The following is a 20414-nucleotide window of genomic DNA, read 5'->3' on the forward strand; positions in this document are numbered from 1 at the left end:
GGAAATCAGACTACAAACTATCACCCTCATGCTCTTAAGGAAATCATACTACAAACTATCACCCTCATGCTCTTAAGGAAATCATACTACAAACTATCACCCTCTTGCTCTTAAGGAAATCAGACTACAAACTATCACCCTCATGCTCTTAAGGAAATCAGACTACAAACTATCACCCTCATGCTCTTAAGGAAATCAGACTACAAACTATCACCCTCATGCTCTTAAGGAAATCATACTACAAACTATCACCCTCATGCTCTTAAGGAAATCAGACTACAAACTATCACCCTCATACTCTTAAGGAAATCATACTACAAACTATCACCCTCATGCTCTTAAGGAAATCATACTACAAACTATCACCCTCATGCTCTTAAGGAAATCATACTACAAACTATCACCCTCATGCTCTTAAGGAAATCATACTACAAACTATCACCCTCATGCTCTTAAGGAAATCAGACTACAAACTATCACCCACATGCTCGTAAGGAGATCAGACTACAAACTATCACCCTCATGCTCTTAAGGAAATCAGACTACAAACTATCACCCTCATGCTCTTAAGGAAATCAGACTACAAACTATCACCCTCATGCTCTTAAGGAAATCATACTACAAACTATCACCCTCATGCTCTTAAGGAAATCATACTACAAACTATCACCCTCATGCTCTTAAGGAAATCAGACTACAAACTATCACCCTCATGCTCTTAAGGAAATCAGACTACAAACTATCACCCTCATGCTCTTAAGGAAATCAGACTACAAACTATCACCCTCATGCTCTTAAGGAAATCAGACTACAAACTATCACCCTCATGCTCTTAAGGAAATCAGACTACAAACTATCACCCTCATGCTCTTAAGGAAATCATGAATGTGATGGAGATATTGGAACTGGTGGATATATGGAGGCTTAAATATCCTGACCTAGTGAGATATACATGGCAGAGGCTCAATCAGAGGGTTAAATATCCTGACCTAGTGAGATATACATGGCAGAGGCTCAATCAAGCTAATCGTCTTGACTTCTTTCTTGTGTCATTCTCGTTGGCACCAAAAGTTTAAAAAGTGTTGATAGGGGACAGAATGCGGTCGGACCATCAGATAATTGGCATATACATTACTCTTACTGAATTTCCACGTGGGCGAGGATATTGGACATTTTATCAAAGCCTATTGGATGATAACTTGTTTTATAACTAGGAAAGAGGAATTTTTACTGAATTTTTCCGGCATAACATAGGTACAGCAAATCTTATTGTATGGGACGCTTTTAAATGTGCCTTTAGAGGCCATGAAATTCAGTACTCATCTCTTAAACAAAAGCAATTTAGGTCAAAAGAGTCCATACTAACAAAGTAAATAGAAGTTCTAACAGAATAGATAGATAGCAATAAAAACTGAATTCTAAATAAATCACAGACAGTGTCACCAGCAAGGCACACCTGTTAATTGAAATGCATTCCAGGTGACTACCTCGTGAAGCTGGTTGAGAGAATGCCAAGTGTGTGCAAAGCTGTCATCAAGGCAAAGGGTGGCTATTTGAAGAATCTCAAATATAAAATATATTTTGATTTGTTTAACACTTTTTTTGTTACTACATGATTCCACATGTGTTATTTCATCGTTTTGATGTGTTCACTATTATTGTACAATGTAGAAAATAGTAAAAATAAAGAAAAACTCTTGAATGAGTAGGTATGTCCAAACTTATGACTGGTATTCTATATATACATACTGTATATACATATATATTTCCAGATTTTTTAAAATATCTCCTAGATTTAGGACAGACACTTCAAAACCTTGTTTCTTATTATTTATTTTTTTATCTTTTTGCCATTTATGAATGTGTTATTCAATGCATTTCTATGTGCTTCAGTAGTAAAGGCCAAAATCAATATTTAATCAAATCATTATTTATTTTTATTTTTTATACCTAAAGGGTTCCTAAAATTCTAAATAGCTGAATTATCCAATAGTATGACCATCATAAAACAATTCCATATGTCATCTTGGAACCCCCCCCCCCCCAACGTCTTAGACTAAAGAATTCATGACCATTTTTGTAGGGGGTGATACATTTTTCATTAGGGCAAATCAAGTCTGAAATTTCAAAGAGAAAATTACAAACTTTAGAAACCTTTTTAAAACTCCAATACACTACACATTTGCATATCCTGCTTTGCAGGACTATTCTCAGCAACAAAAGAGTGATCAAATTAAGATCCTACATCTTCGTACTGACTCTGTTCAACATAGGTACATTGGCTTACTAGACCAATTCAGCTAGGTGGAATATTCTATATTCAGAAAGAAACAGAGGGCATAGAAAGGCCATGATTCGTTATCTATGGGCAAAGACAATTAGTGGCCCACCTTAGTGGCTGAACAGCTATCTTTGTCTTGGGCTAGAATAGATGGATTTCCTGAGGTGTCTTTAATAATTAAAGCCAGAAGCCCAGTTACATTGGCGTCCAACAGCAGGACAGTCTCTCCCGGAGGAGGAGGTCAAAGGTTGCGGAGATGATTTGGAATCACTTTGTCTTGGAGAGTAGTTTTGGAGGGAGGGGGGTTGTTGGACAGTCTCATTGAGGGGGTTATATGGTTCAACTGAGCTGGTTAAAGCCAGCTAGGCTGGGCACAGGACCAAAGCACAGAGCACAGCCCTCTGACGGAGCACACTCTAGGATTAATGGCTGTGCACAAAGCACACGGAGAGGAACACACACACACATGCACGCTCACACACACGCATAGAATGCACAAAGTACACACACACATACGCAGAGGAACACACACATTTACAGTCAGCGACTGCCGCGGAGGGGACAAGCCACGTCTCTCTCTGCTCCAGTGGACTGTGATTCCTATTACATCACTCATCTCTACTTCTAATCTCCCTCTCCCTCGCTTTCCTCTATTTTGCTCACTTTCTATTACTTGATCATTCGCTGTCAGATTCCACTCTCCCATCTCTCTTTCTCTCTCTCTCTCCCTCTAGTTCTCTCTCTTTTTCACTCACCCTCTCTCTCCGCTCCGTCAAGTTATTCCTATTCCGGGAACACACAATAAACAAAACAAACAAAGCCAAACAGGGGAAACAGAATTGAATGATTGAATCACCAAAACCTATTTCCTCACCCTACTCCATGTTGCTTTCTATGGCTCTCTCTTTTTCTCACTTTTTCTCCCTCTCTTCTCTAGCTTGTCCATTTAATAGTAAAGGAGGCCCCTGCCTCCGTTCAATCCAGAGAAATATGTTATTCTGAAGAGCGTGCCATCCCAGTACATCAAATATGTATACACCTGTAATCTTTCATCATAATTATCCTTTAATGTGTCTCTGTAACAATTTTGGTTTCCCTCCTCATAAGGCATGGGCCAAAGATGATGGGATATTGCTTGATTGCGTGATGTTACGTAATAGAGGAGAACTCTCTCTGGTTCTTCCTCTCTCACTTCGTCTTTTGTCCCCACAACAGTATTGCTCTTCTTTCATTTTTCACCCTCCTCTCTCTCTCTCTTTCTCCCAATCCCTCTCTCTTTCCCCCTTTCCTCTCTCTGCTCTCTGCCCCCTCCACTCTCTCTCTCCTCAGTCTCCATATCGGTCTGTTTCTTCTCTTTCAGTCTCTTTCTCTCCCTTCCCCTCTCTCCTATCTCTCTCTTTCTCTCCCTTTCTTACTCATGTCTGTTAGCACAGTCCCATAGTGACAGACACATAGGGCTAAGCACACAGCAGGTCATGTGTTTTAGAGGGCATATCATCAAGTCACAGAGGTCTAAGCCTTAGGGGCCAGAGGGACACCTGGGGATCTGGTCCAATGACAGCTCAGCTCTTCAGAAGGTCACCATGACAACTCAACAGGGACATTGCAAAGCAGAGTAACTGTACTCACACTACCTCTAGTAGTTAAAGATGCATTGACTATACAGTAGATGGAAATGCATAATTGATTAACTGACTTATTCATTTGGCCATTTAAAAATAAATATGACGTTATGTATGTACAGTGGGGAGAACAAGTGTTTGATACACTGCCGATTTTGCAGGTTTTGCTACATACAAAGCATGTAGAGGTCTGTAATTTTTATCATAGGTACACTTCAACTGTAAGAGACGGAATCTAAAACAAGAATCCAGAAAATCACATTGTATGATTTTTAAGTAATTCATTTGCATTTTATTGCATGACATAAGTATTTGATACATCAGAAAAGCAGAACTTAATATTTGGTACAGAAACCTTTGTTTGCAATTACAGAGATCATACGTTTCCTGTAGGTCTTGACCAGGTTTGCACACACTGCAGCAGGGATTTTGGCCCACTCCTCCATACAGACCTTCTCCAGATCCTTCAGGTTTCGGGGCTATCGCTGGGCAATAGAGACTTTCAGCTCCCTCCAAAGATTTTCTATTGGGTTCAGGTCTGGAGACTGGCTAGGCCACTCCAGGACCTTGAGATGCTTCTTACGGAGCCACTCCTTAGTTGCCCTGGCTGTGTGTTTCGGGTCGTTGTCATGCTGGAAGACCCAGCCACGACCCATCTTCAATGCTCTTACTGAGGGAAGGAGGTTGTTGGCCAAGATCTCGCAATACATGGCCCCATCCATCCTCCCCTCAATACGGTGCAGTCGTCCTGTCCCCTTTGCAGAAAAGCATCCCCAAAGAATGATGTTTCCACCTCCATGCTTCACAGTTTGGATGGTGTTCTTGGGGTTGTACTCATCCTTCTTCTTCCTCCAAACACAGCGAGTGGAGTTTAGACCAAAAAGCTCTATTCTGTCTCATCAGACCACATGACCTTCTCCCATTCCTCCTCTGGATCATCCAGATGGTCATTGGCAAACTTCAGATGGGCCTGGACATGCGCTGGCTTGAGCAGGGGGACCTTGCGTGCGCTGCAGGATTTTAATCCATGACGGCGTAGTGTGTTACTAATGGTTTTCTTTGAGACTGTGGTCCCAGCTCTCTTCAGGTCATTGACCAGGTCCTGCCGTGCAGTTCTGGGCTGATCCCTCATCTTCCTCATGATCATTGATGACAAGGTGAGATCTTGCATGGAGCCCCAGACCGAGGGTGATTGACCGTCATCTTGAACTTCTTCCATTTTCTAATAATTGCGCCAACAGTTGTTGCCTTCTCACCAAGCTGCTTGCCTATTGTCCTGTAGCCCATCCCAGCCTTGTGCAGGTCTACAATTTTATCCCTGATGTCCTTACACAGCTCTCTGGTCTTGGCCATTGTGGAGAGGTTGGAGTCTGTTTGATTGAGTGTGTGGACAGGTGTCTTTTATACAGGTAACAAGTTCAAACAGGTACAGTTAATACAGGTAATGAGTGGAGAACAGGAGGGCTTCTTAAAGAAAAACTAACAGGTCTATGAGAGCCGGAATTCTTACTGGTTGGTAGGTGATCAAATACATATGTCATGCAATAAAATGCTAATTAATTACTTAAAAATCATACAATGTGATTTTCTGGATTTTTGTTTTAGATTCCGTCTCTCACAGTTGAAGTGTACCTATGATAAAAATTACAGACCTCTACATGCTTTGTAAGTAGGAAAACCTGCAAAATCGGCAGTGTATCAAATACTTGTTCTCCCTACTGTATATATATATATATATATATATATATATATATATATATATATATATATATATATATATATATAGTACCAGTCAAAAGTTTGGAAACACCTACTCATTCATGGGTTTGTCTATATTTTTACTATTTTCTACATTGTAGAATAGTAGTGAAGACATCAAAACTATGAAATAACACATATGGAATCATGTAGTAATCAAAAAAGTGTTAAACAAATCAAAATATATTTTATATTTGAGATTCTTCAAAGTAGCCACCCTTTGCCTTGATGACAGCTTTGCACACTCTTGGCATTCTCTCATGAGGAATGCTTTTCCAACAGTCTTGAAGGCAAAGGGTGGCTACTTTGAAGAATACCAAATATAAAATATAACATTTTGATTTGTTTAACACTTTTTTGTTTACTACATGATTCCATATGTGTTATTTCATAGTTTTGATGTCTTCACTAATATTCTACAATGTAGAAAATAGTACAAATAAAGAAAAACCCTGGAATGAGTAGGTGTGTACAAACCTTTGACTGGTACTGTATATGAAGTCACCACATTGAAACATCAATACGTACGTATATAAAAAAAATAATCAAGGATAAACACAATAAAGTCAAAAACATATTAGTACTATTATTCACTAAATTAGGTCTCTGCTTCTTGTATCCTTTACAGCGGTCTACAGCTTGTACTTTAAGCCAGCCACAGTCTGACAACACCAGTCTAGAATGAGTTTAATTTCCTCCCCTGAGACCGTCTCTCTTTCTGTATCTAACTCCCCGTCACTGTGGACAGATAGTTAGTCAATTAGGCAGCTCAGCAATCTATCCTCTACCTCATTTACAGAAAGCACACACACTCAGTCTCCCTGATCCTCTCTCTGATCACTATCTGTTAGTGGGGGTTAATGCTGCCTGCTGACTAGGCAACACAGTTAGAGGGTATTGCAAACTCCTTCTCAAACCGCCCCTCCCTTCTCCCTTTACTATCTCATCTGAACTGGGGACTGGTGTTAAATATGCAAGGGAGCCGTCTTATCCTACAGAGGAAATTGTATTGGTGGTTACAGCAGGCAGTATAGGGCTTTTTCTATTTCACGCTCCAACCAAGTGCCTCACAATTAGCCTCTCCGCAGCCTGTTAACACTGTCTTACATCTGTAAGAGAGAGAGAGAGAGAGAGAGAGAGAGAGAGAGAGAGAGAGAGAGAGAGAGAGAGAGAGAGAGAGAGAGAGAGAGAGAGAGAGAGAGAGAGAGAGAGAGAGAGAGAGAGAGAGAGACAGAGACAGAGACAGAGACAGAGACAGAGACAGAGACAGAGAGAGAGACAGAGACAGAGACAGATGTATAAGTACAAGCTCGTTGTTCAGACTTGTATTAGCATTGTTAAATCATCCAGTCAGATGTTACGGTAAGGAGTTTTACCCTCAGGTTGTTTGAGGTGACACTGATGTTGTTCTCTGTCTGTCTCTGCACAGTATGGGATTAAATAGCAGCCCAAAGTGTGTTTCTCACTTTGGATGATTGTGTCTTTTTGGTCTGTGTGTGTGCAGGTTCCAGCCAGCAGGCCTGGTAGAGATGATCCAGGCTATAGCTCAGAACATGTCCAACATGGCGGTCAGAGTGGAACAGATCCTCCAGAACAGCATGGCCGCCGGCAGAGGTACAATATTATAACACTAACATTACACACTGTGTTATTGCTGTGCAATACATATGGAACTGCCCATGCCTTCTTCACATCATTGGGGTGGTCCAAACCTTACTTTCTATGAACATTGTCCTTTCCAGCGCGGTTCCAGCAACTATGATGGCAACTATGGTGGATGTGTTAACTAGGCTTGCCTCTGGTCGGTTTGGCTCAGCAGTGTGAAAAGGTTCTTACCACTCTATGAAAACACTAAAAGTTGTAATCCTCGACAGGTACTCAGAACATCAATTCAAAAACGTTCGAACTGCAATACACGTCAGACTTTTACACCTCAGATCTAAAATACAGCAGCCATTCAAAGTGCAGCATGACAAGTGATTCGTATATTAAATGAATTGATGTGGGAAATAAAAGTAAGATCTACTCTAATAAAACAAATCAACAGTACAGCCAGCCGTAGAGTCTTTATTTTTTTATACCCATCTCCATTTTATTGCTTTCTATATCTGCTGTTGACTCTTCTGTCCATCCCCACATTTTTTTATCAAATCATAAATAATTCTGCTACCTGGCACAAATAATGCAGATTGTGTTGGAAACATACACACAGGAAGACACACACACACACACACAAACACACACACACACACACACACACACACACACACACACACACACACACACACGGACGGTTATCAAGGGAACTCAATCGACAGTCCTTAATCAACTCTTCTTCCTTCCGTCTCCCTCTCCTCAACCAACAGCAAAGTCATCATCAGAGGCAATTAGTCTTATCTCCCTTTGTTTTCACGGTGAAGACGTGATGGCAGAACCCCAAACGCTTTTATTCATCACAAACCACACTCGGTGGACTTTATTGTGCGTTTCGACTCGAGCGCATCGGTGATTCATCTCGTTGCTGAGAGAGAGAGACACAAGACGACGTGGTCGGAAGTTGGTTTTCGAGCCTCCCTCCCAGCCACCGCACGCTATTTTATTTTTGTCTCGCAGGGGCCTCGAGTTTTTATCTAATTAGTCCTCCGCACATTTAAAAGTGGCCATGGCGACGGTTAATATTATTGTAATAAAATGGAAGGCGCTGAAATATTTTGTGTCACTGGGAAATATGTGACGTGTTAGTGAGCAGAGAAGCTTGAGGGATGGAGTGACTGAGATAGAGAGAGACAAAGCTTTCATTAGACACATGGAAGCAGTCAGATAATGTTTTGGTCCAGAGAGAGGAGTATATATAGAGAGAGAGGGCTAGAAAAAGAGATAGGAGAGAGAGATAGGAGAGAGAGATAGGAGAGAGAGAGAGAGAGAGAGAGAGAGAGAGAGAGAGAGAGAGAGAGAGAGAGAGAGAGAGAGAGAGAGAGAGAGAGAGAGAGAGAGAGAGAGAGAGAGAGAGAGAGAGAGAGAGAGAGAGAGAGAGAGAGAGAGGGAGGAGAGAGAGAGAGAGAGAGAGAGAGAGAGAGAGAGAGAGAGAGAGAGAGAGAGAGAGAGAGAGAGAGAGAGAGAGAGAGAGAGAGAGAGAGAGAGAGAGAGAGAGAGAGAGAGAGAGAGAGAGAGAGAGAGAGAGAGAGAGAGAGAGAGAGAGAGAGAGAGAGAGAGAGAGAGAGAGAGAGAGAGAGAGAGAGAGAGAGAGAGAGAGAGAGAGAGAGAGAGAGAGAGAGAGAGAGAGAGAGAGAGAGAGAGAGAGAGAGAGAGAGAGAGAGAGAGAGAGAGAGAGAGAGAGAGAGAGAGAGAGAGAGAGAGAGAGAGAGAGAGAGAGAGAGAGAGAGAGAGAGAGAGAGAGAGAGAGAGAGAGAGAGAGAGAGAGAGAGAGAGAGAGAGAGAGAGAGAGAGAGAGAGAGAGAGAGAGAGAGTCCAAGACCTCATCCATCTAACTTCCCGTCTTCTCCCATCCATACTGCTGGAACTTCGAGTTTCAACTCCAGTCTCTCTTCCTGGCTGTAGGCCCCCAGCTGCAGGGAGGCAGTTAGCTAACTCAATGGACCAATTAATGCAGTGAGTGCAGCGTGAGTGAGCGGATACATATTGTACCGTTAGCCCGGGAGGGGTGGCAGCAGTGGCGAGGGGTTGTATTTCTGTACCCCACGGTGAACAGTGTGCACCAAAGCAGGCCTGATGGGACATATGGTTTGCTGAAAATGTTGTTGATTGTCTGTTATAAGGATCTCTATTCTCTTCACAGAATAAGTATTCTGTTGCTATTCAAGGTGATGTAGGCATAGATATAAGGCTTAAAGAGTCTGAATGACTATGGTGTCTTTTCTGTGTCTCCACAGTGTGTAACTATGATGTGTGTGTTCTATGTCTCCACAGTGTGTAACTATGATGTGTGTGTTCTATGTCTCCACAGTGTGTAACTATGATGTGTGTGTTCTATGTCTCCACAGTGTGTAACTATGATGTGTGTGTTCTATGTCTCCACAGTGTGTAACTATGATGTGTGTGTCTCTTCTCTTCAGCAGTGAGAGATGGCTCGTCAGGCCAGTGTGAGGTACCCAGAGACCCCCACTACCCAGACTGCCCTGGAAAAGTGGATGTGAGTTTCTCTCTGTCTATCTAGCTAGGCTATAAGAGATTCTCCTGATATCTTATAACCAATATTCCCTCTAAGCTTCCCTCTAAGCTCCCCCAGGACTGCCGTGCAGAATAAATATCAGCCCGCGCAGAGAAGCACAAGATTGAACTTTCTATAGTTTTCCCCCTTAGTTAACACCATCAACGTTTCCCTTTACTTTGGGAATTGTGATCGAATCAACGCAATATTAGCCGCTTTCAATGCAACATACCGAAACAAAATGAAGAGATTTTGTTCTAGGTAGAACGCATCGGAGTAGGATTCTATTGCATTGACACGCATGACTCAGCCCGTACTCTACACAGACTTGTGAAACATAACCAATCAGAGCAAATAGACCATTGCCAGATATGGATCTGTGCCGTTCACTTTAAACTGGACTGTGTTTATAGCATGAGCGGTCGTGAGTAGATGCACTTGTTTTGGGATTAAAGAGAGAGCTGCATGTAGCCATGTGTGAACATTTGTTCATATCCTTTGCTAGTTAGTGAGTTATTAGCCCAGTTATAGATAATTTGTAGTCAGCAATGGGGGAGTGATTGCTTCCTACAAGAGCATAAAACGTGTACATTTCTAGACATATTTGAAACGCGAGTTGGGTAAAGAGCATTTTTTTGTCTTAAAGGGGCAGTTTTGTATTTTGAGAGGCTTGAATAAGCTAAGTAGCCAATAGGCAGAGGGCAGCATAATTTCTCTGATTCTCTGTAATAATGGTGCATTTTAATAATGCCTTTTATTTTGTAAAGTGGTTGCTTGTATCCAACAACACAACAACATTTTCAGTCACCTCCTTGTCTGATGGACAAGTGGATAAACGGGTTAATGTCAAGCCCTACATGTTTTTTTCAAAAGTCTCATTGACTACTACAGTAGGCTGAATGATAGAACAGGTATTTCCATGTTAAAATGTTTTGGGATGCATTTTCTCCATTGTTTTTGATGGTAGGCCATTCTGGTAGGCCTTCATTATAATCAAATAGCCACAGTAGCCTAAATAACTCTAAGTTAAAGCAGGTACAGCCTCAGTGTTCACAGTAAACACGTGCTGGAAGTTGCACAGAATTTTCACAACATTCAAGTTTGTGCTCAAGTTTGCGCTCAGCAGACCTGAAATTAGCTCAGTGATTAAAAAGATTAGAGGGACATTACTTATAACCTGCAATTCCATTTAACTGAACATTTGAATTTAAGTACATCTAATCTATGATCAAGAGGTAGAGAACTCCCTATAGTTTTCATATGACCTGTGGCAATTATTGTATTATTTTTATTTGTGTTTAACAAAGTCAAAGTAACCTGAACATTAAACTTTGACCCGTGTATCACCAGTGGATGCGTGCCCGCTGGACGTCAGACCCGTGCTATGCCTTCTACGGGGTGGACGGCTCCGACTGCTCCTTCCTCATCTATCTGAGCGAGGTGGAGTGGTTCTGCCCCCCTCTGGCCTGGAGGAACCACAGCAGCCCCCCCACCGTCCATACACACACACACCACACCACCACCCCCAGGAGACAGGTGAGACACACACACACACACACACACACACACACACACACAGAACCCATTCCACCATCCATACACACACAGACACCAGACCACCACCGTCAAGAGACTGGTAAGAGGGACACACCCACATACACACACACACACAAAGGAAGATGCATACACATACTCACAAAAGCAGATGCTCATATACACACACGAGCCCTGCTAAGAGATGCGGGGCAAAAGCCTACATGTAGAAGCACTTACACACACAAATTCACACTCAAAAGAGCACAGCCAGTAGACAAATGAATCTTCATACTTCCGCTGTATAAGCTTGCATAGTAGACATCTCTTTCCTCCCTCTCTCATTGTGCTGCAGGATAGCCAATGCCACACGCAGCACAAATGAATTCTTTACACTCAAACACACCTCAGTCCCTGATTCTCTTTGCAGAACGGTGTTCAAGGCTGAGTCAATGTGTGCTATTTTTTCAAAACAATACCTGCACAGCTATTAACCAGGTTCAAAGATACCTACACACAGAGAGAGATCCCTGATCACAAAGTGTGTGTGTGTGCGAGTGTGTGTGTGTCTGTATGTGTCTCTGTGTGTGTGATCTGTGTGTGTGAGTGTGAGTGTGAATGCTGGATATTGAATTCTCTGTTGTACTTTAATATTGAATAGCTTATTAGTGTTTGGCAACATTCCTAATTACAGTGGTGGCTCTGTTAGCCAGATAATCTAGGCCATTTGTAGCAGGGTCAGCTCTTTTAAGAAGTCTTTGAGTGAGCATATAGGTGTGTGTGTGTTTGTATATATGTGTGTGTGTGTGTGTGTGTGTGTGTGTGTGTGTGTGTATGTGTGTGTGTGTGTGTGTGTGTGTGTGTGTGTGTGTGTGTGTGTGTGTGTGTGTGTGTGTGTGTGTGTGTGTGTGTGTGTGTGTGTGTGTGTGTGTGTGTGTGTGTGTGTGTGTGTGTGTGTGTGTGTGCGTGTGTGTGTGTGTGTGTGTGTGTGTGTGTGTGTGTGTGTGTGTGTGTGTGTGTGCGTGTGTGTGATGGACAGAGAGAGAGACTTTTAGACTACACAGTCATAGCTGTTTAACTAGCACAGGTTTCTCCAGAGACTTAGCTTGTAGTACTATCACCCCAGAGAACACAGTCTGCACACACTCCTCTGAACCACTGTGGTCCTATTGCAGAGGGAAAGTGGGAGAGGAGCCTGTGTGGGTAGCTATCATGTAATGCCATAAATATCTGTAGGCTCGCTCCAATTGACCTCCCCTCATCTCATCCTTCCTCCCACACTCTCTCCATCTCTCACCCTCTTCTTATGTATTTCTTCACTACTTACACTCTATCGGCATCTCTGTAAAGTTATAGGCTTTTATTGTTTTGGAATTTAGATCATATACATTTTTTTAAGATAAGATAAAACTGGAAAAACGAATGGACCTCTCTCTCTCTCTCTCTCTCTCTCTCTCTCTCTCTCTCTCTCTCTCTCTCTCTCTCTCCCTCTCTCCCTCTCTCTGCCTCTCTATCCCTTCTCTCTCTCTCTCTCTCTCTCTCTCTCTCTCTCTCTCTCTCTCTCTCTCTCTCTCTCTCTCTCTCTCTCTCTCTCTCTCTCTCTCTCTCTCTCTCTCTCTCTCTCTCTCTCTCTCTCTCCCCCTCCCCCTCCCTATAGGCTGCGTTCCGTACAGACCTGTCATCTCTGCTGGACCAGGTTGGCACGGGCAAAGAGTCCCTGAGCTTCATGAAGCGCCGCATGAGGAGGCTGGCATCACAGTGGGGCACGGCCGCCCAGCGCCTCCACGCCAAGCTGCGCCAACGCTGGAGGGAACAGAAGAAGGTAGAGATGAGAGAGAGAGGAAGAAAGACAGAGAGGTAGAGAGAGAGAGAGAGAGAGAGAGAGAGAGAGAGAGAGAGAGAGAGAGAGAGAGAGGGGGGGTTGTCTGGTTGTTTTGTTATTGCCTTTGCTTGTTTCCACATTCAGTCAGGGAATACCACCCAGTAAATGTGAGAAAGACTGACAGTGAGTTCTCTCTTTCCCTCCCAATTGTTACAACCTTCAATGAATGCCGCTTTTTCCTGTGTGATTCTATTATTGTGTTATTCACTCTCAGCAACATGATGAAGTAAAGAGTGAAGGTAAACGAAAGTGAAAGGGAGAGATGGAGAGATGGAGAGATGGAGAGATGGAAAGAAGGGGTAGAGAGAGAGAGGGAGGGAGAGATGGAGAGAAGGGGTAGAGAGAGAGAGGGAGGACCGGAGAAATCGAAAGATGGAGAGATCGAGAGGTAATTGTCACGGATCCTCCCGGTACTGCTGCTCATTCCGTTCACCAGTTCCGGAGGTCTACGTCACCGGCTTTCTAGGCATCACTGACCTGGTTCATTACCACCAACCCCAGACTGTCTTGTCCCATTACGCACACCTGGTTCCCATTCCCCCTGATTAGTATGTGTATATACAGTATGAGCCCTCTGTTCCCAATTGTCCTTGTCGATTATTGTCCCATTTCCGTTGGTCTCGTGAGTACCGTGTATAGTGGTCTTGTTGTTTACGGGTCTCGTCCCGTGTATTGTGTAGAGGTTACACCTCACTCTTTGTTTGGGTTACATCCCTTTTGTATATATATACGTGTTTGTGTTGGGAGGAGTAAATAAAACCCCTAAGACTTATTCCTGCGCCTGTCTTCAAATCTTTATACAATGTGACAGTAATAAAATAACAGGCCTCATACTTCTCTCCTCACATCTCTCTCTCTCTAAAATAAACCAACAGGCCTAAAATGGCTGTCCATCCACACAGACCCTCCCCAGTCTTGATTGATGGAGCCGTCTCGTGCCTCAAACGCATGAAATGGATTTGTTATTTTAGATCTGTCCTCTCATCTCTCCGGCTGTGTGATACTGTGCTATCTCTACACAAGCCGGTCCAACGCTGTTTATCATTACCTAATTAATTTTGATAGGGGATCAGTGTACAGCCCTTGAGGGAGTGCTTAATATGTGGATAATATCTGATCTCAGATCAGGTATTGACTGTCATTCTCTGGTATGCTTGTGTGTCTACCCCACCAGTAGACGACATGTCAGGAACTAAAGAACAAAACACTTGGGAGTCCTCTACAGCGGACTGAGGAAAAGCAGTCTGCCATCAATTAACTCTGACCCTTGTGCTTCCTATATTTTCCTCTATCCTTCTCTTCCTCCCTCTCCCTCTCTGCCTCTGTCTCTTCCTCCCTCTCTGCCTCTGTCTCTTCCTCCCTCTCTGCCTCTGTCTCTTCCTCCCTCTCTGCCTCTGTCTCTTCCTCCCTCTCTACCTCTGTCTCTTCCTCCCTCTCTGCCTCTGTCTCTTACTCCCTCTCTGCCTCTGTCTCTTCCTCCCTCTCTGCCTCTGTCTCTTCCTCCCTCTCTACCTCTGTCTCTTCCTCCCTCTCTGCCTCTGTCTCTTCCTCCCTCTCTACCTCTGTCTCTTCCTCCCTCTCTACCTCTGTCTCTTCCTCCCTCTCTGCCTCTGTCTCTTCCTCCCTCTCTGCCTCTGTCTCTTCCTCCCTCTCTACCTCTGTCTCTTACTCCCTCTCTGCCTCTGTCTCTTACTCCCTCTCTGCCTCTGTCTCTTCCTCCCTCTCTGCCTCTGTCTCTTCCTCCCTCTCTGCCTCTGTCTCTTCCTCCCTCTCTGCCTCTGTCTCTTCCTCCCTCTCTGCCTCTGTCTCTTACTCCCTCTCTGCCTCTGTCTCTTCCTCCCTCTCTGCCTCTGTCTCTTCCTCCCTCTCTGCCTCTGTCTCTTCCTCCCTCTCTGCCTCTGTCTCTTCCTCCCTCTCTGCCTCTGTCTCTTCCTCCCTCTCTGCCTCTGTCTCTTCCTCCCTTTCTGCCTCTGTCTCTTCCTCCCTCTCTGCCTCTGTCTCTTCCTCCCTCTCTGCCTCTGTCTCTTCCTCCCTCTCTGCCTCTGTCTCTTCCTCCCTCTCTACCTCTGTCTCTTCCTCCCTCTCTGCCTCTGTCTCTTACTCCCTCTCTGCCTCTGTCTCTTCCTCCCTCTCTGCCTCTGTCTCTTCCCTCCCTCTCTGCCTCTGTCTCTTCCTCCCTCTCTACCTCTGTCTCTTCCTCCCCTCTCTACCTCTGTCTCTTCCTCCCTCTCTGCCTCTGTCTCTTCCTCCTCTCTGCCTCTGTCTCTTCCTCCCTCTCTGCTTCTGTCTCTTCCTCCCTCTCTGCCTCTGTCTCTTCCTCCCTCTCTGCCTCTGTCTCTTCCTCCCTCTCTGCCTCTGTCTCTTCCTCCCTCTCTGCCTCTGTCTCTTCCTCCCTCTCTGCCTCTGTCTCTTCCTCCCTCTCTGCTTCTGTCTCTTCCTCCCTCTCTGCCTCTGTCTCTTCCTCCCTCTCTGCCTCTGTCTCTTCCTCCCTCTCTGCCTCTGTCTCTTACTCTCTCCACTAATGCAATCCCAACTCTCCGGTTCACTTTTTAACATTCCAATATGTTCTGGGGATTCAATTCTGTTTCCCTTGATTGAGTTTGTTTGGTTTGTGTGTGCTCCCGGAAAAGGAATAACTTGATGAAGCAGAGAGAGAGAGAGAAAAGGAGTAAGAGAGAGAGAGAGAGAGAGAGAGAGAGAGAGAGAGAGAGAGAGAGAGAGAGAGAGAGAGAGAGAGAGAGAGAGAGAGAGAGAGAGAGAGAGAGAGAGAGAGAGAGAGAGAGAGAGAGAGAGAGAGAGAGAGAAGGAGTAAGGGAGAGAGAGAGAGAGAGAGAGAGAGAGAGACAAAGGGAGAGAGAGAGAGAGAGAGAGACAAAGGGAGAGAGAGAGAGAGAGAGACAAAGGGAGAGAGAGAGAGAGAGAGAGACAAAGGGAGAGAGAGAGGAAGAGAGAGGGAGAGGGAAAGAGACATAGAGAGAGAGAGAGAATAACCATTATTTTACCTGTCAGTGGCAGAAACAGGTACAGGGAACGGATCCCAGGGGAGCATGGAATAGAGGAGTCTTTGTCTGTGTTTTTTATATTTTCTATAATATATGCCACTCAACAGAGGCTGTTATCCAAAGAGACTTACAGTGCAGTGAGTGCATATTGAGTGCATATATTTCTATTTCATGTATGTGATCCCTGAGGGAATTGAACCCACTACCTCTGGAAAGAGTGGGGTTTAAAAAAGTTCCATTCCTGCTCTGTCGAACATCTAGACCGCAGAGTCAGATGTGTGTGTGTGTGTGTGTGTGTGTGTGTGTGTGTGTGTGTGTGTGTGTGTGTGTGTGTGTGTGTGTGTGTGTGTGTGTGAGAGAGCATGTGTGTATGTGTGTGTGTGTGCGTGCATGTGTGTTAGTTAGAGAGGAGCGAAATCCTGACTGACTGACTGACTGTGGGACGCCCCAAAGGCCTCCGACTGAATTTCAATCATTTCTCTGTCAAGTCAGTTTGAACCTTTCCTGATAGCTATATAAAACCTGAGGAGTTTTTAAAACTGCCATTTTAACCTAGTTCTTTAAACTAGAACATCTGTGAGGCAAATTGTAACAACCCTTATTAATAATAATAATAATGACTTACTTTTATAAAGAGTTTTAGTCTCAAAGTGATCTGAATTGTAAGAAGGAACTCACCTCATCCACCACCATATACTGCAACACACTTTGTTCAGTTCCACTGAAATACTCAAACACAAAAGCATAGTCCAACATTGAGCTTGTATTTCTTGACAAAAAATAGAGCATTAAAGCTCAAAAGCAGTGATAAACAAACTGAATAGAAATATGTTTCTAACGATGGAGGAATGGGAATCTCTGCTATGCAGTCACAGCCTGAGCTACACTCTTAGCAAAAAATGTGCTGTCTAGAACCTAAAGGGTTCTTCGGCTGTCCCCATAGGAGAACCCTTTGAAGAACCCTTGTTGGTTCCAGGTAGAACCCTTTTGGTTCCAAGTAGAACCGTTTTGGGTTCCATGTAGAACCCTTTCCACAGAGGGTTCTACCTGGAACCAAAAGGGGTTGTGCCTGGAACCAAAAAAATGGGTTCTCCTCTGGGGGCAGCCGAAGAACCCCTTTTGAACCCTTTTTCTAGGAGCGTATAGGAGAGCTATGGGAGACCTTCAGCATTAGCTGCATTTCTCCCTTCAATTCCAGGCTATTAGCTGAGCAGTGTTCCCGGCTGAGTTTATGTATGCTGTTCTTTTCAAAACAATCCTAGCAACTAAAGACCAATTATGTGTGTGTGTTTGCGAGCGTGTGATGATTACCCCATCACTCTCGGTTTTACTTGGAGAATAGACTGACCTACAACCTACAGTAGCGGGTAAGAAACAGTATGCAGCCGTGATGGGAAGGGGGTAAAGGGGAGGGCAGAGGCTGTAGTTGGCAGTGCCAGCTTGTGTGCCACCCTAACCTCCCCCCAACCCCCTCACTCAGACATCTGTGCCCTTCAGACCGGCTGGTGGAAGGGTAGTGTGTGGGCACGCAGGGATGTTAGAGCGCAACAGATGCCCTTACACACACACATACACACTCACACAGGTACTCAAGCCACCACACCACCCTACACACCACCCTGCTAACGGGCACCAGGTTAAACATTAGCATTCTGCTGTGGTTAGCGCGTTAGCGATGAGTGGAGGTGAGCACTGGAGAGACACAGTATTATAGAGACCTCTTCACTGGAATGTCACTTCTACATCTACCACACGCACACACTCACACACATACACACACACACACACACACACACACACTTAAAACACAAAGTGTAGACTCACACACACACACACTTTGAACACCTCCATTAGTTTAGACAGTCACACACTGCGACACACACTTCTTTTGACACACACATACACACACACACACACATCAAGGTCACCGACTTGTCAGTGATACACATCGGCTGCAGATCAAGACTGGTACACAGTGCTGTTCCCCTATTTCCTCTCTCTGCAGCTTCACAGATGACGTATCTTCCTCACACTGCGCTCCACTCCACCGCTCTGTGTGTGTGTGTGTGTGTGTGTGTGTGTGTGTGTGTGTGTGTGTGTGTGTGTGTGTGTGTGTGTGTGTGTGTGTGTGTGTGTGTGTGTGTGTGTGTGAGAGAGAGCATGTGTGTATGTGTGTGTGTGTGCGTGCATGTGTGTTAGTTAGAGAGGAGCGAAATCCTGACTGACTGACTGACTGTGGGACGCCCCAAAGGCCTCCGACTGAATTTCAATCATTTCTCTGTCAAGTCAGTTTGAACCTTTCCTGATAGCTATATAAAACCTGAGGAGTTTTTAAAACTGCCATTTTAACCTAGTTCTTTAAACTAGAACATCTGTGAGGCAAATTGTAACAACCCTTATTAATAATAATAATAATGACTTACTTTTATACAGAGTTTTAGTCTCAAAGTGATCTGAATTGTAAGAAGGAACTCACCTCATCCACCACCATATACTGCAACACACTTTGTTCAGTTCCACTGAAATACTCAAACACAAAAGCATAGTCCAACATTGAGCTTGTATTTCTTGACAAAAAATAGAGCATTAAAGCTCAAAAGCAGTGATAACCAAACTGAATAGAAATATGTTTCTAACGATGGAGGAATGGGAATCTCTGCTATGCAGTCACAGCCTGAGCTACACTCTTAGCAAAAATGTGCTGTCTAGAACCTAAAGGGTTCTTCGGCTGTCCCCATAGGAGAACCCTTTGAAGAACCCTTGTTGGTTCCAGGTAGAACCCTTTTGGTTCCAAGTAGAACCGTTTTGGGTTCCATGTAGAACCCTTTCCACAGAGGGTTCTACCTGGAACCAAAAGGGGTTGTGCCTGGAACCAAAAAAATGGGGTTCTCCTCTGGGGGCAGCCGAAGAACCCCTTTTGAACCCTTTTTCTAGGAGCGTATAGGAGAGCTATGGGAGACCTTCAGCATTAGCTGCATTTCTCCCTTCAATTCCAGGCTATTAGCTGAGCAGTGTTCCGGCTGAGTTTATGTATGCTGTTCTTTTCAAAACAATCCTAGCAACTAAAGACCAATTATGTGTGTGTGTTTGCGAGCGTGTGATGATTACCCCATCACTCTCGGTTTTACTTGGAGAATAGACTGACCTACAACCTACAGTAGCGGGTAAGAAACAGTATGCAGCCGTGATGGGAAAGGGGGGGTAAAGGGGAGGGCAGAGGCTGTAGTTGGCAGTGCCAGCTTGTGTGCCACCCCTAACCCCCCAACCCCCCTCACTCAGACATCTGTGCCCTTCAGACCGGCTGGTGGAAGGGTAGTGTGTGGGCACGCAGGGATGTTAGAGCGCAACAGATGCCCTTACACACACACATACACACTCACACAGGTACTCAAGCCACCACACCACCCTACACACCACCCTGCTAACGGGCACCAGGTTAAACATTAGCATTCTGCTGTGGTTAGCGCGTCAGCGATGAGTGGAGGTGAGCACTGGAGAGACACAGTATTATAGAGACCTCTTCCTTGGAATGTCACTTCTACATCTACCACACGCACACACTCACACACATACACACACACACACACACTTAAAACACAAAGTTTAGACTCACACACACACACACTTTGAACACCTCCATTAGTTTAGACAGTCACACACTGCGACACACACTTCTTTTGACACACACATACACACACACACACACACATCAAGGTCACCGACTTGTCAGTGATACACATCGGCTGCAGATCAAGACTGGTACACAGTGCTGTTCCCCTATTTCCTCTCTCTGCAGTTTCACAGACGACGTATCTTCCTCACACTGCGCTCCACTCCACTGCTCTGTGTGTGTGTGTGTGTGTGTGTGTGTGTGTGTGTGTGTGTGTGTGTGTGTGTGTGTGTGTGTGTGTGTGTGTGTGTGTGTGTGTGTGTGCGTGCGTGTGTTTTTGTGTGTGTGTTCAATCTCACACTAGTGTTTCTGCATTAGTGCGTGGTTTCCAGATTTGCGTGATATCCCCCTTTTTGGCCAAAGGCGTTCTCGTGGCCAGAGCCATCTGCCACCCAAACTGTAATTTAATTTCACTTATCTTTTTTATGAAGCACAAGTCTAATATAGCAAGCTCATTAAATCAGTGTGATATTTCATTTCATGCCAGTCGCGTTTTCG

The 20414-nt window shown here is 44.4% G+C and overlaps 1 protein-coding gene across 4 annotated transcripts in view; it reads left to right on the plus strand.

Annotated features, from left to right (window-relative positions):
• Positions 1 to 20414, plus strand: part of LOC121534014 (alpha-1,6-mannosylglycoprotein 6-beta-N-acetylglucosaminyltransferase B-like) — a 154656-nt gene that overhangs the window by 60291 nt on the left and 73951 nt on the right. For 3 of the 4 annotated variants that reach the window (XM_041840420.2, XM_041840421.2, XM_041840423.2), the window contains 4 exons: positions 7166 to 7275; positions 9735 to 9811; positions 11180 to 11365; positions 13020 to 13184. In XM_041840420.2, coding sequence (XP_041696354.1) covers positions 7166 to 7275; positions 9735 to 9811; positions 11180 to 11365; positions 13020 to 13184 — 538 coding nt within the window. The remainder of the gene's footprint in view (positions 1 to 7165; positions 7276 to 9734; positions 9812 to 11179; positions 11366 to 13019; positions 13185 to 20414) is intronic. The other variant, XM_041840422.2, reaches the window with a different exon arrangement.

The sequence above is a fragment of the Coregonus clupeaformis genome, chromosome 20 (genome assembly GCF_020615455.1).
Source record: "Coregonus clupeaformis isolate EN_2021a chromosome 20, ASM2061545v1, whole genome shotgun sequence".
In the NCBI taxonomy this organism is placed as follows: domain Eukaryota; kingdom Metazoa; phylum Chordata; class Actinopteri; order Salmoniformes; family Salmonidae; genus Coregonus; species Coregonus clupeaformis.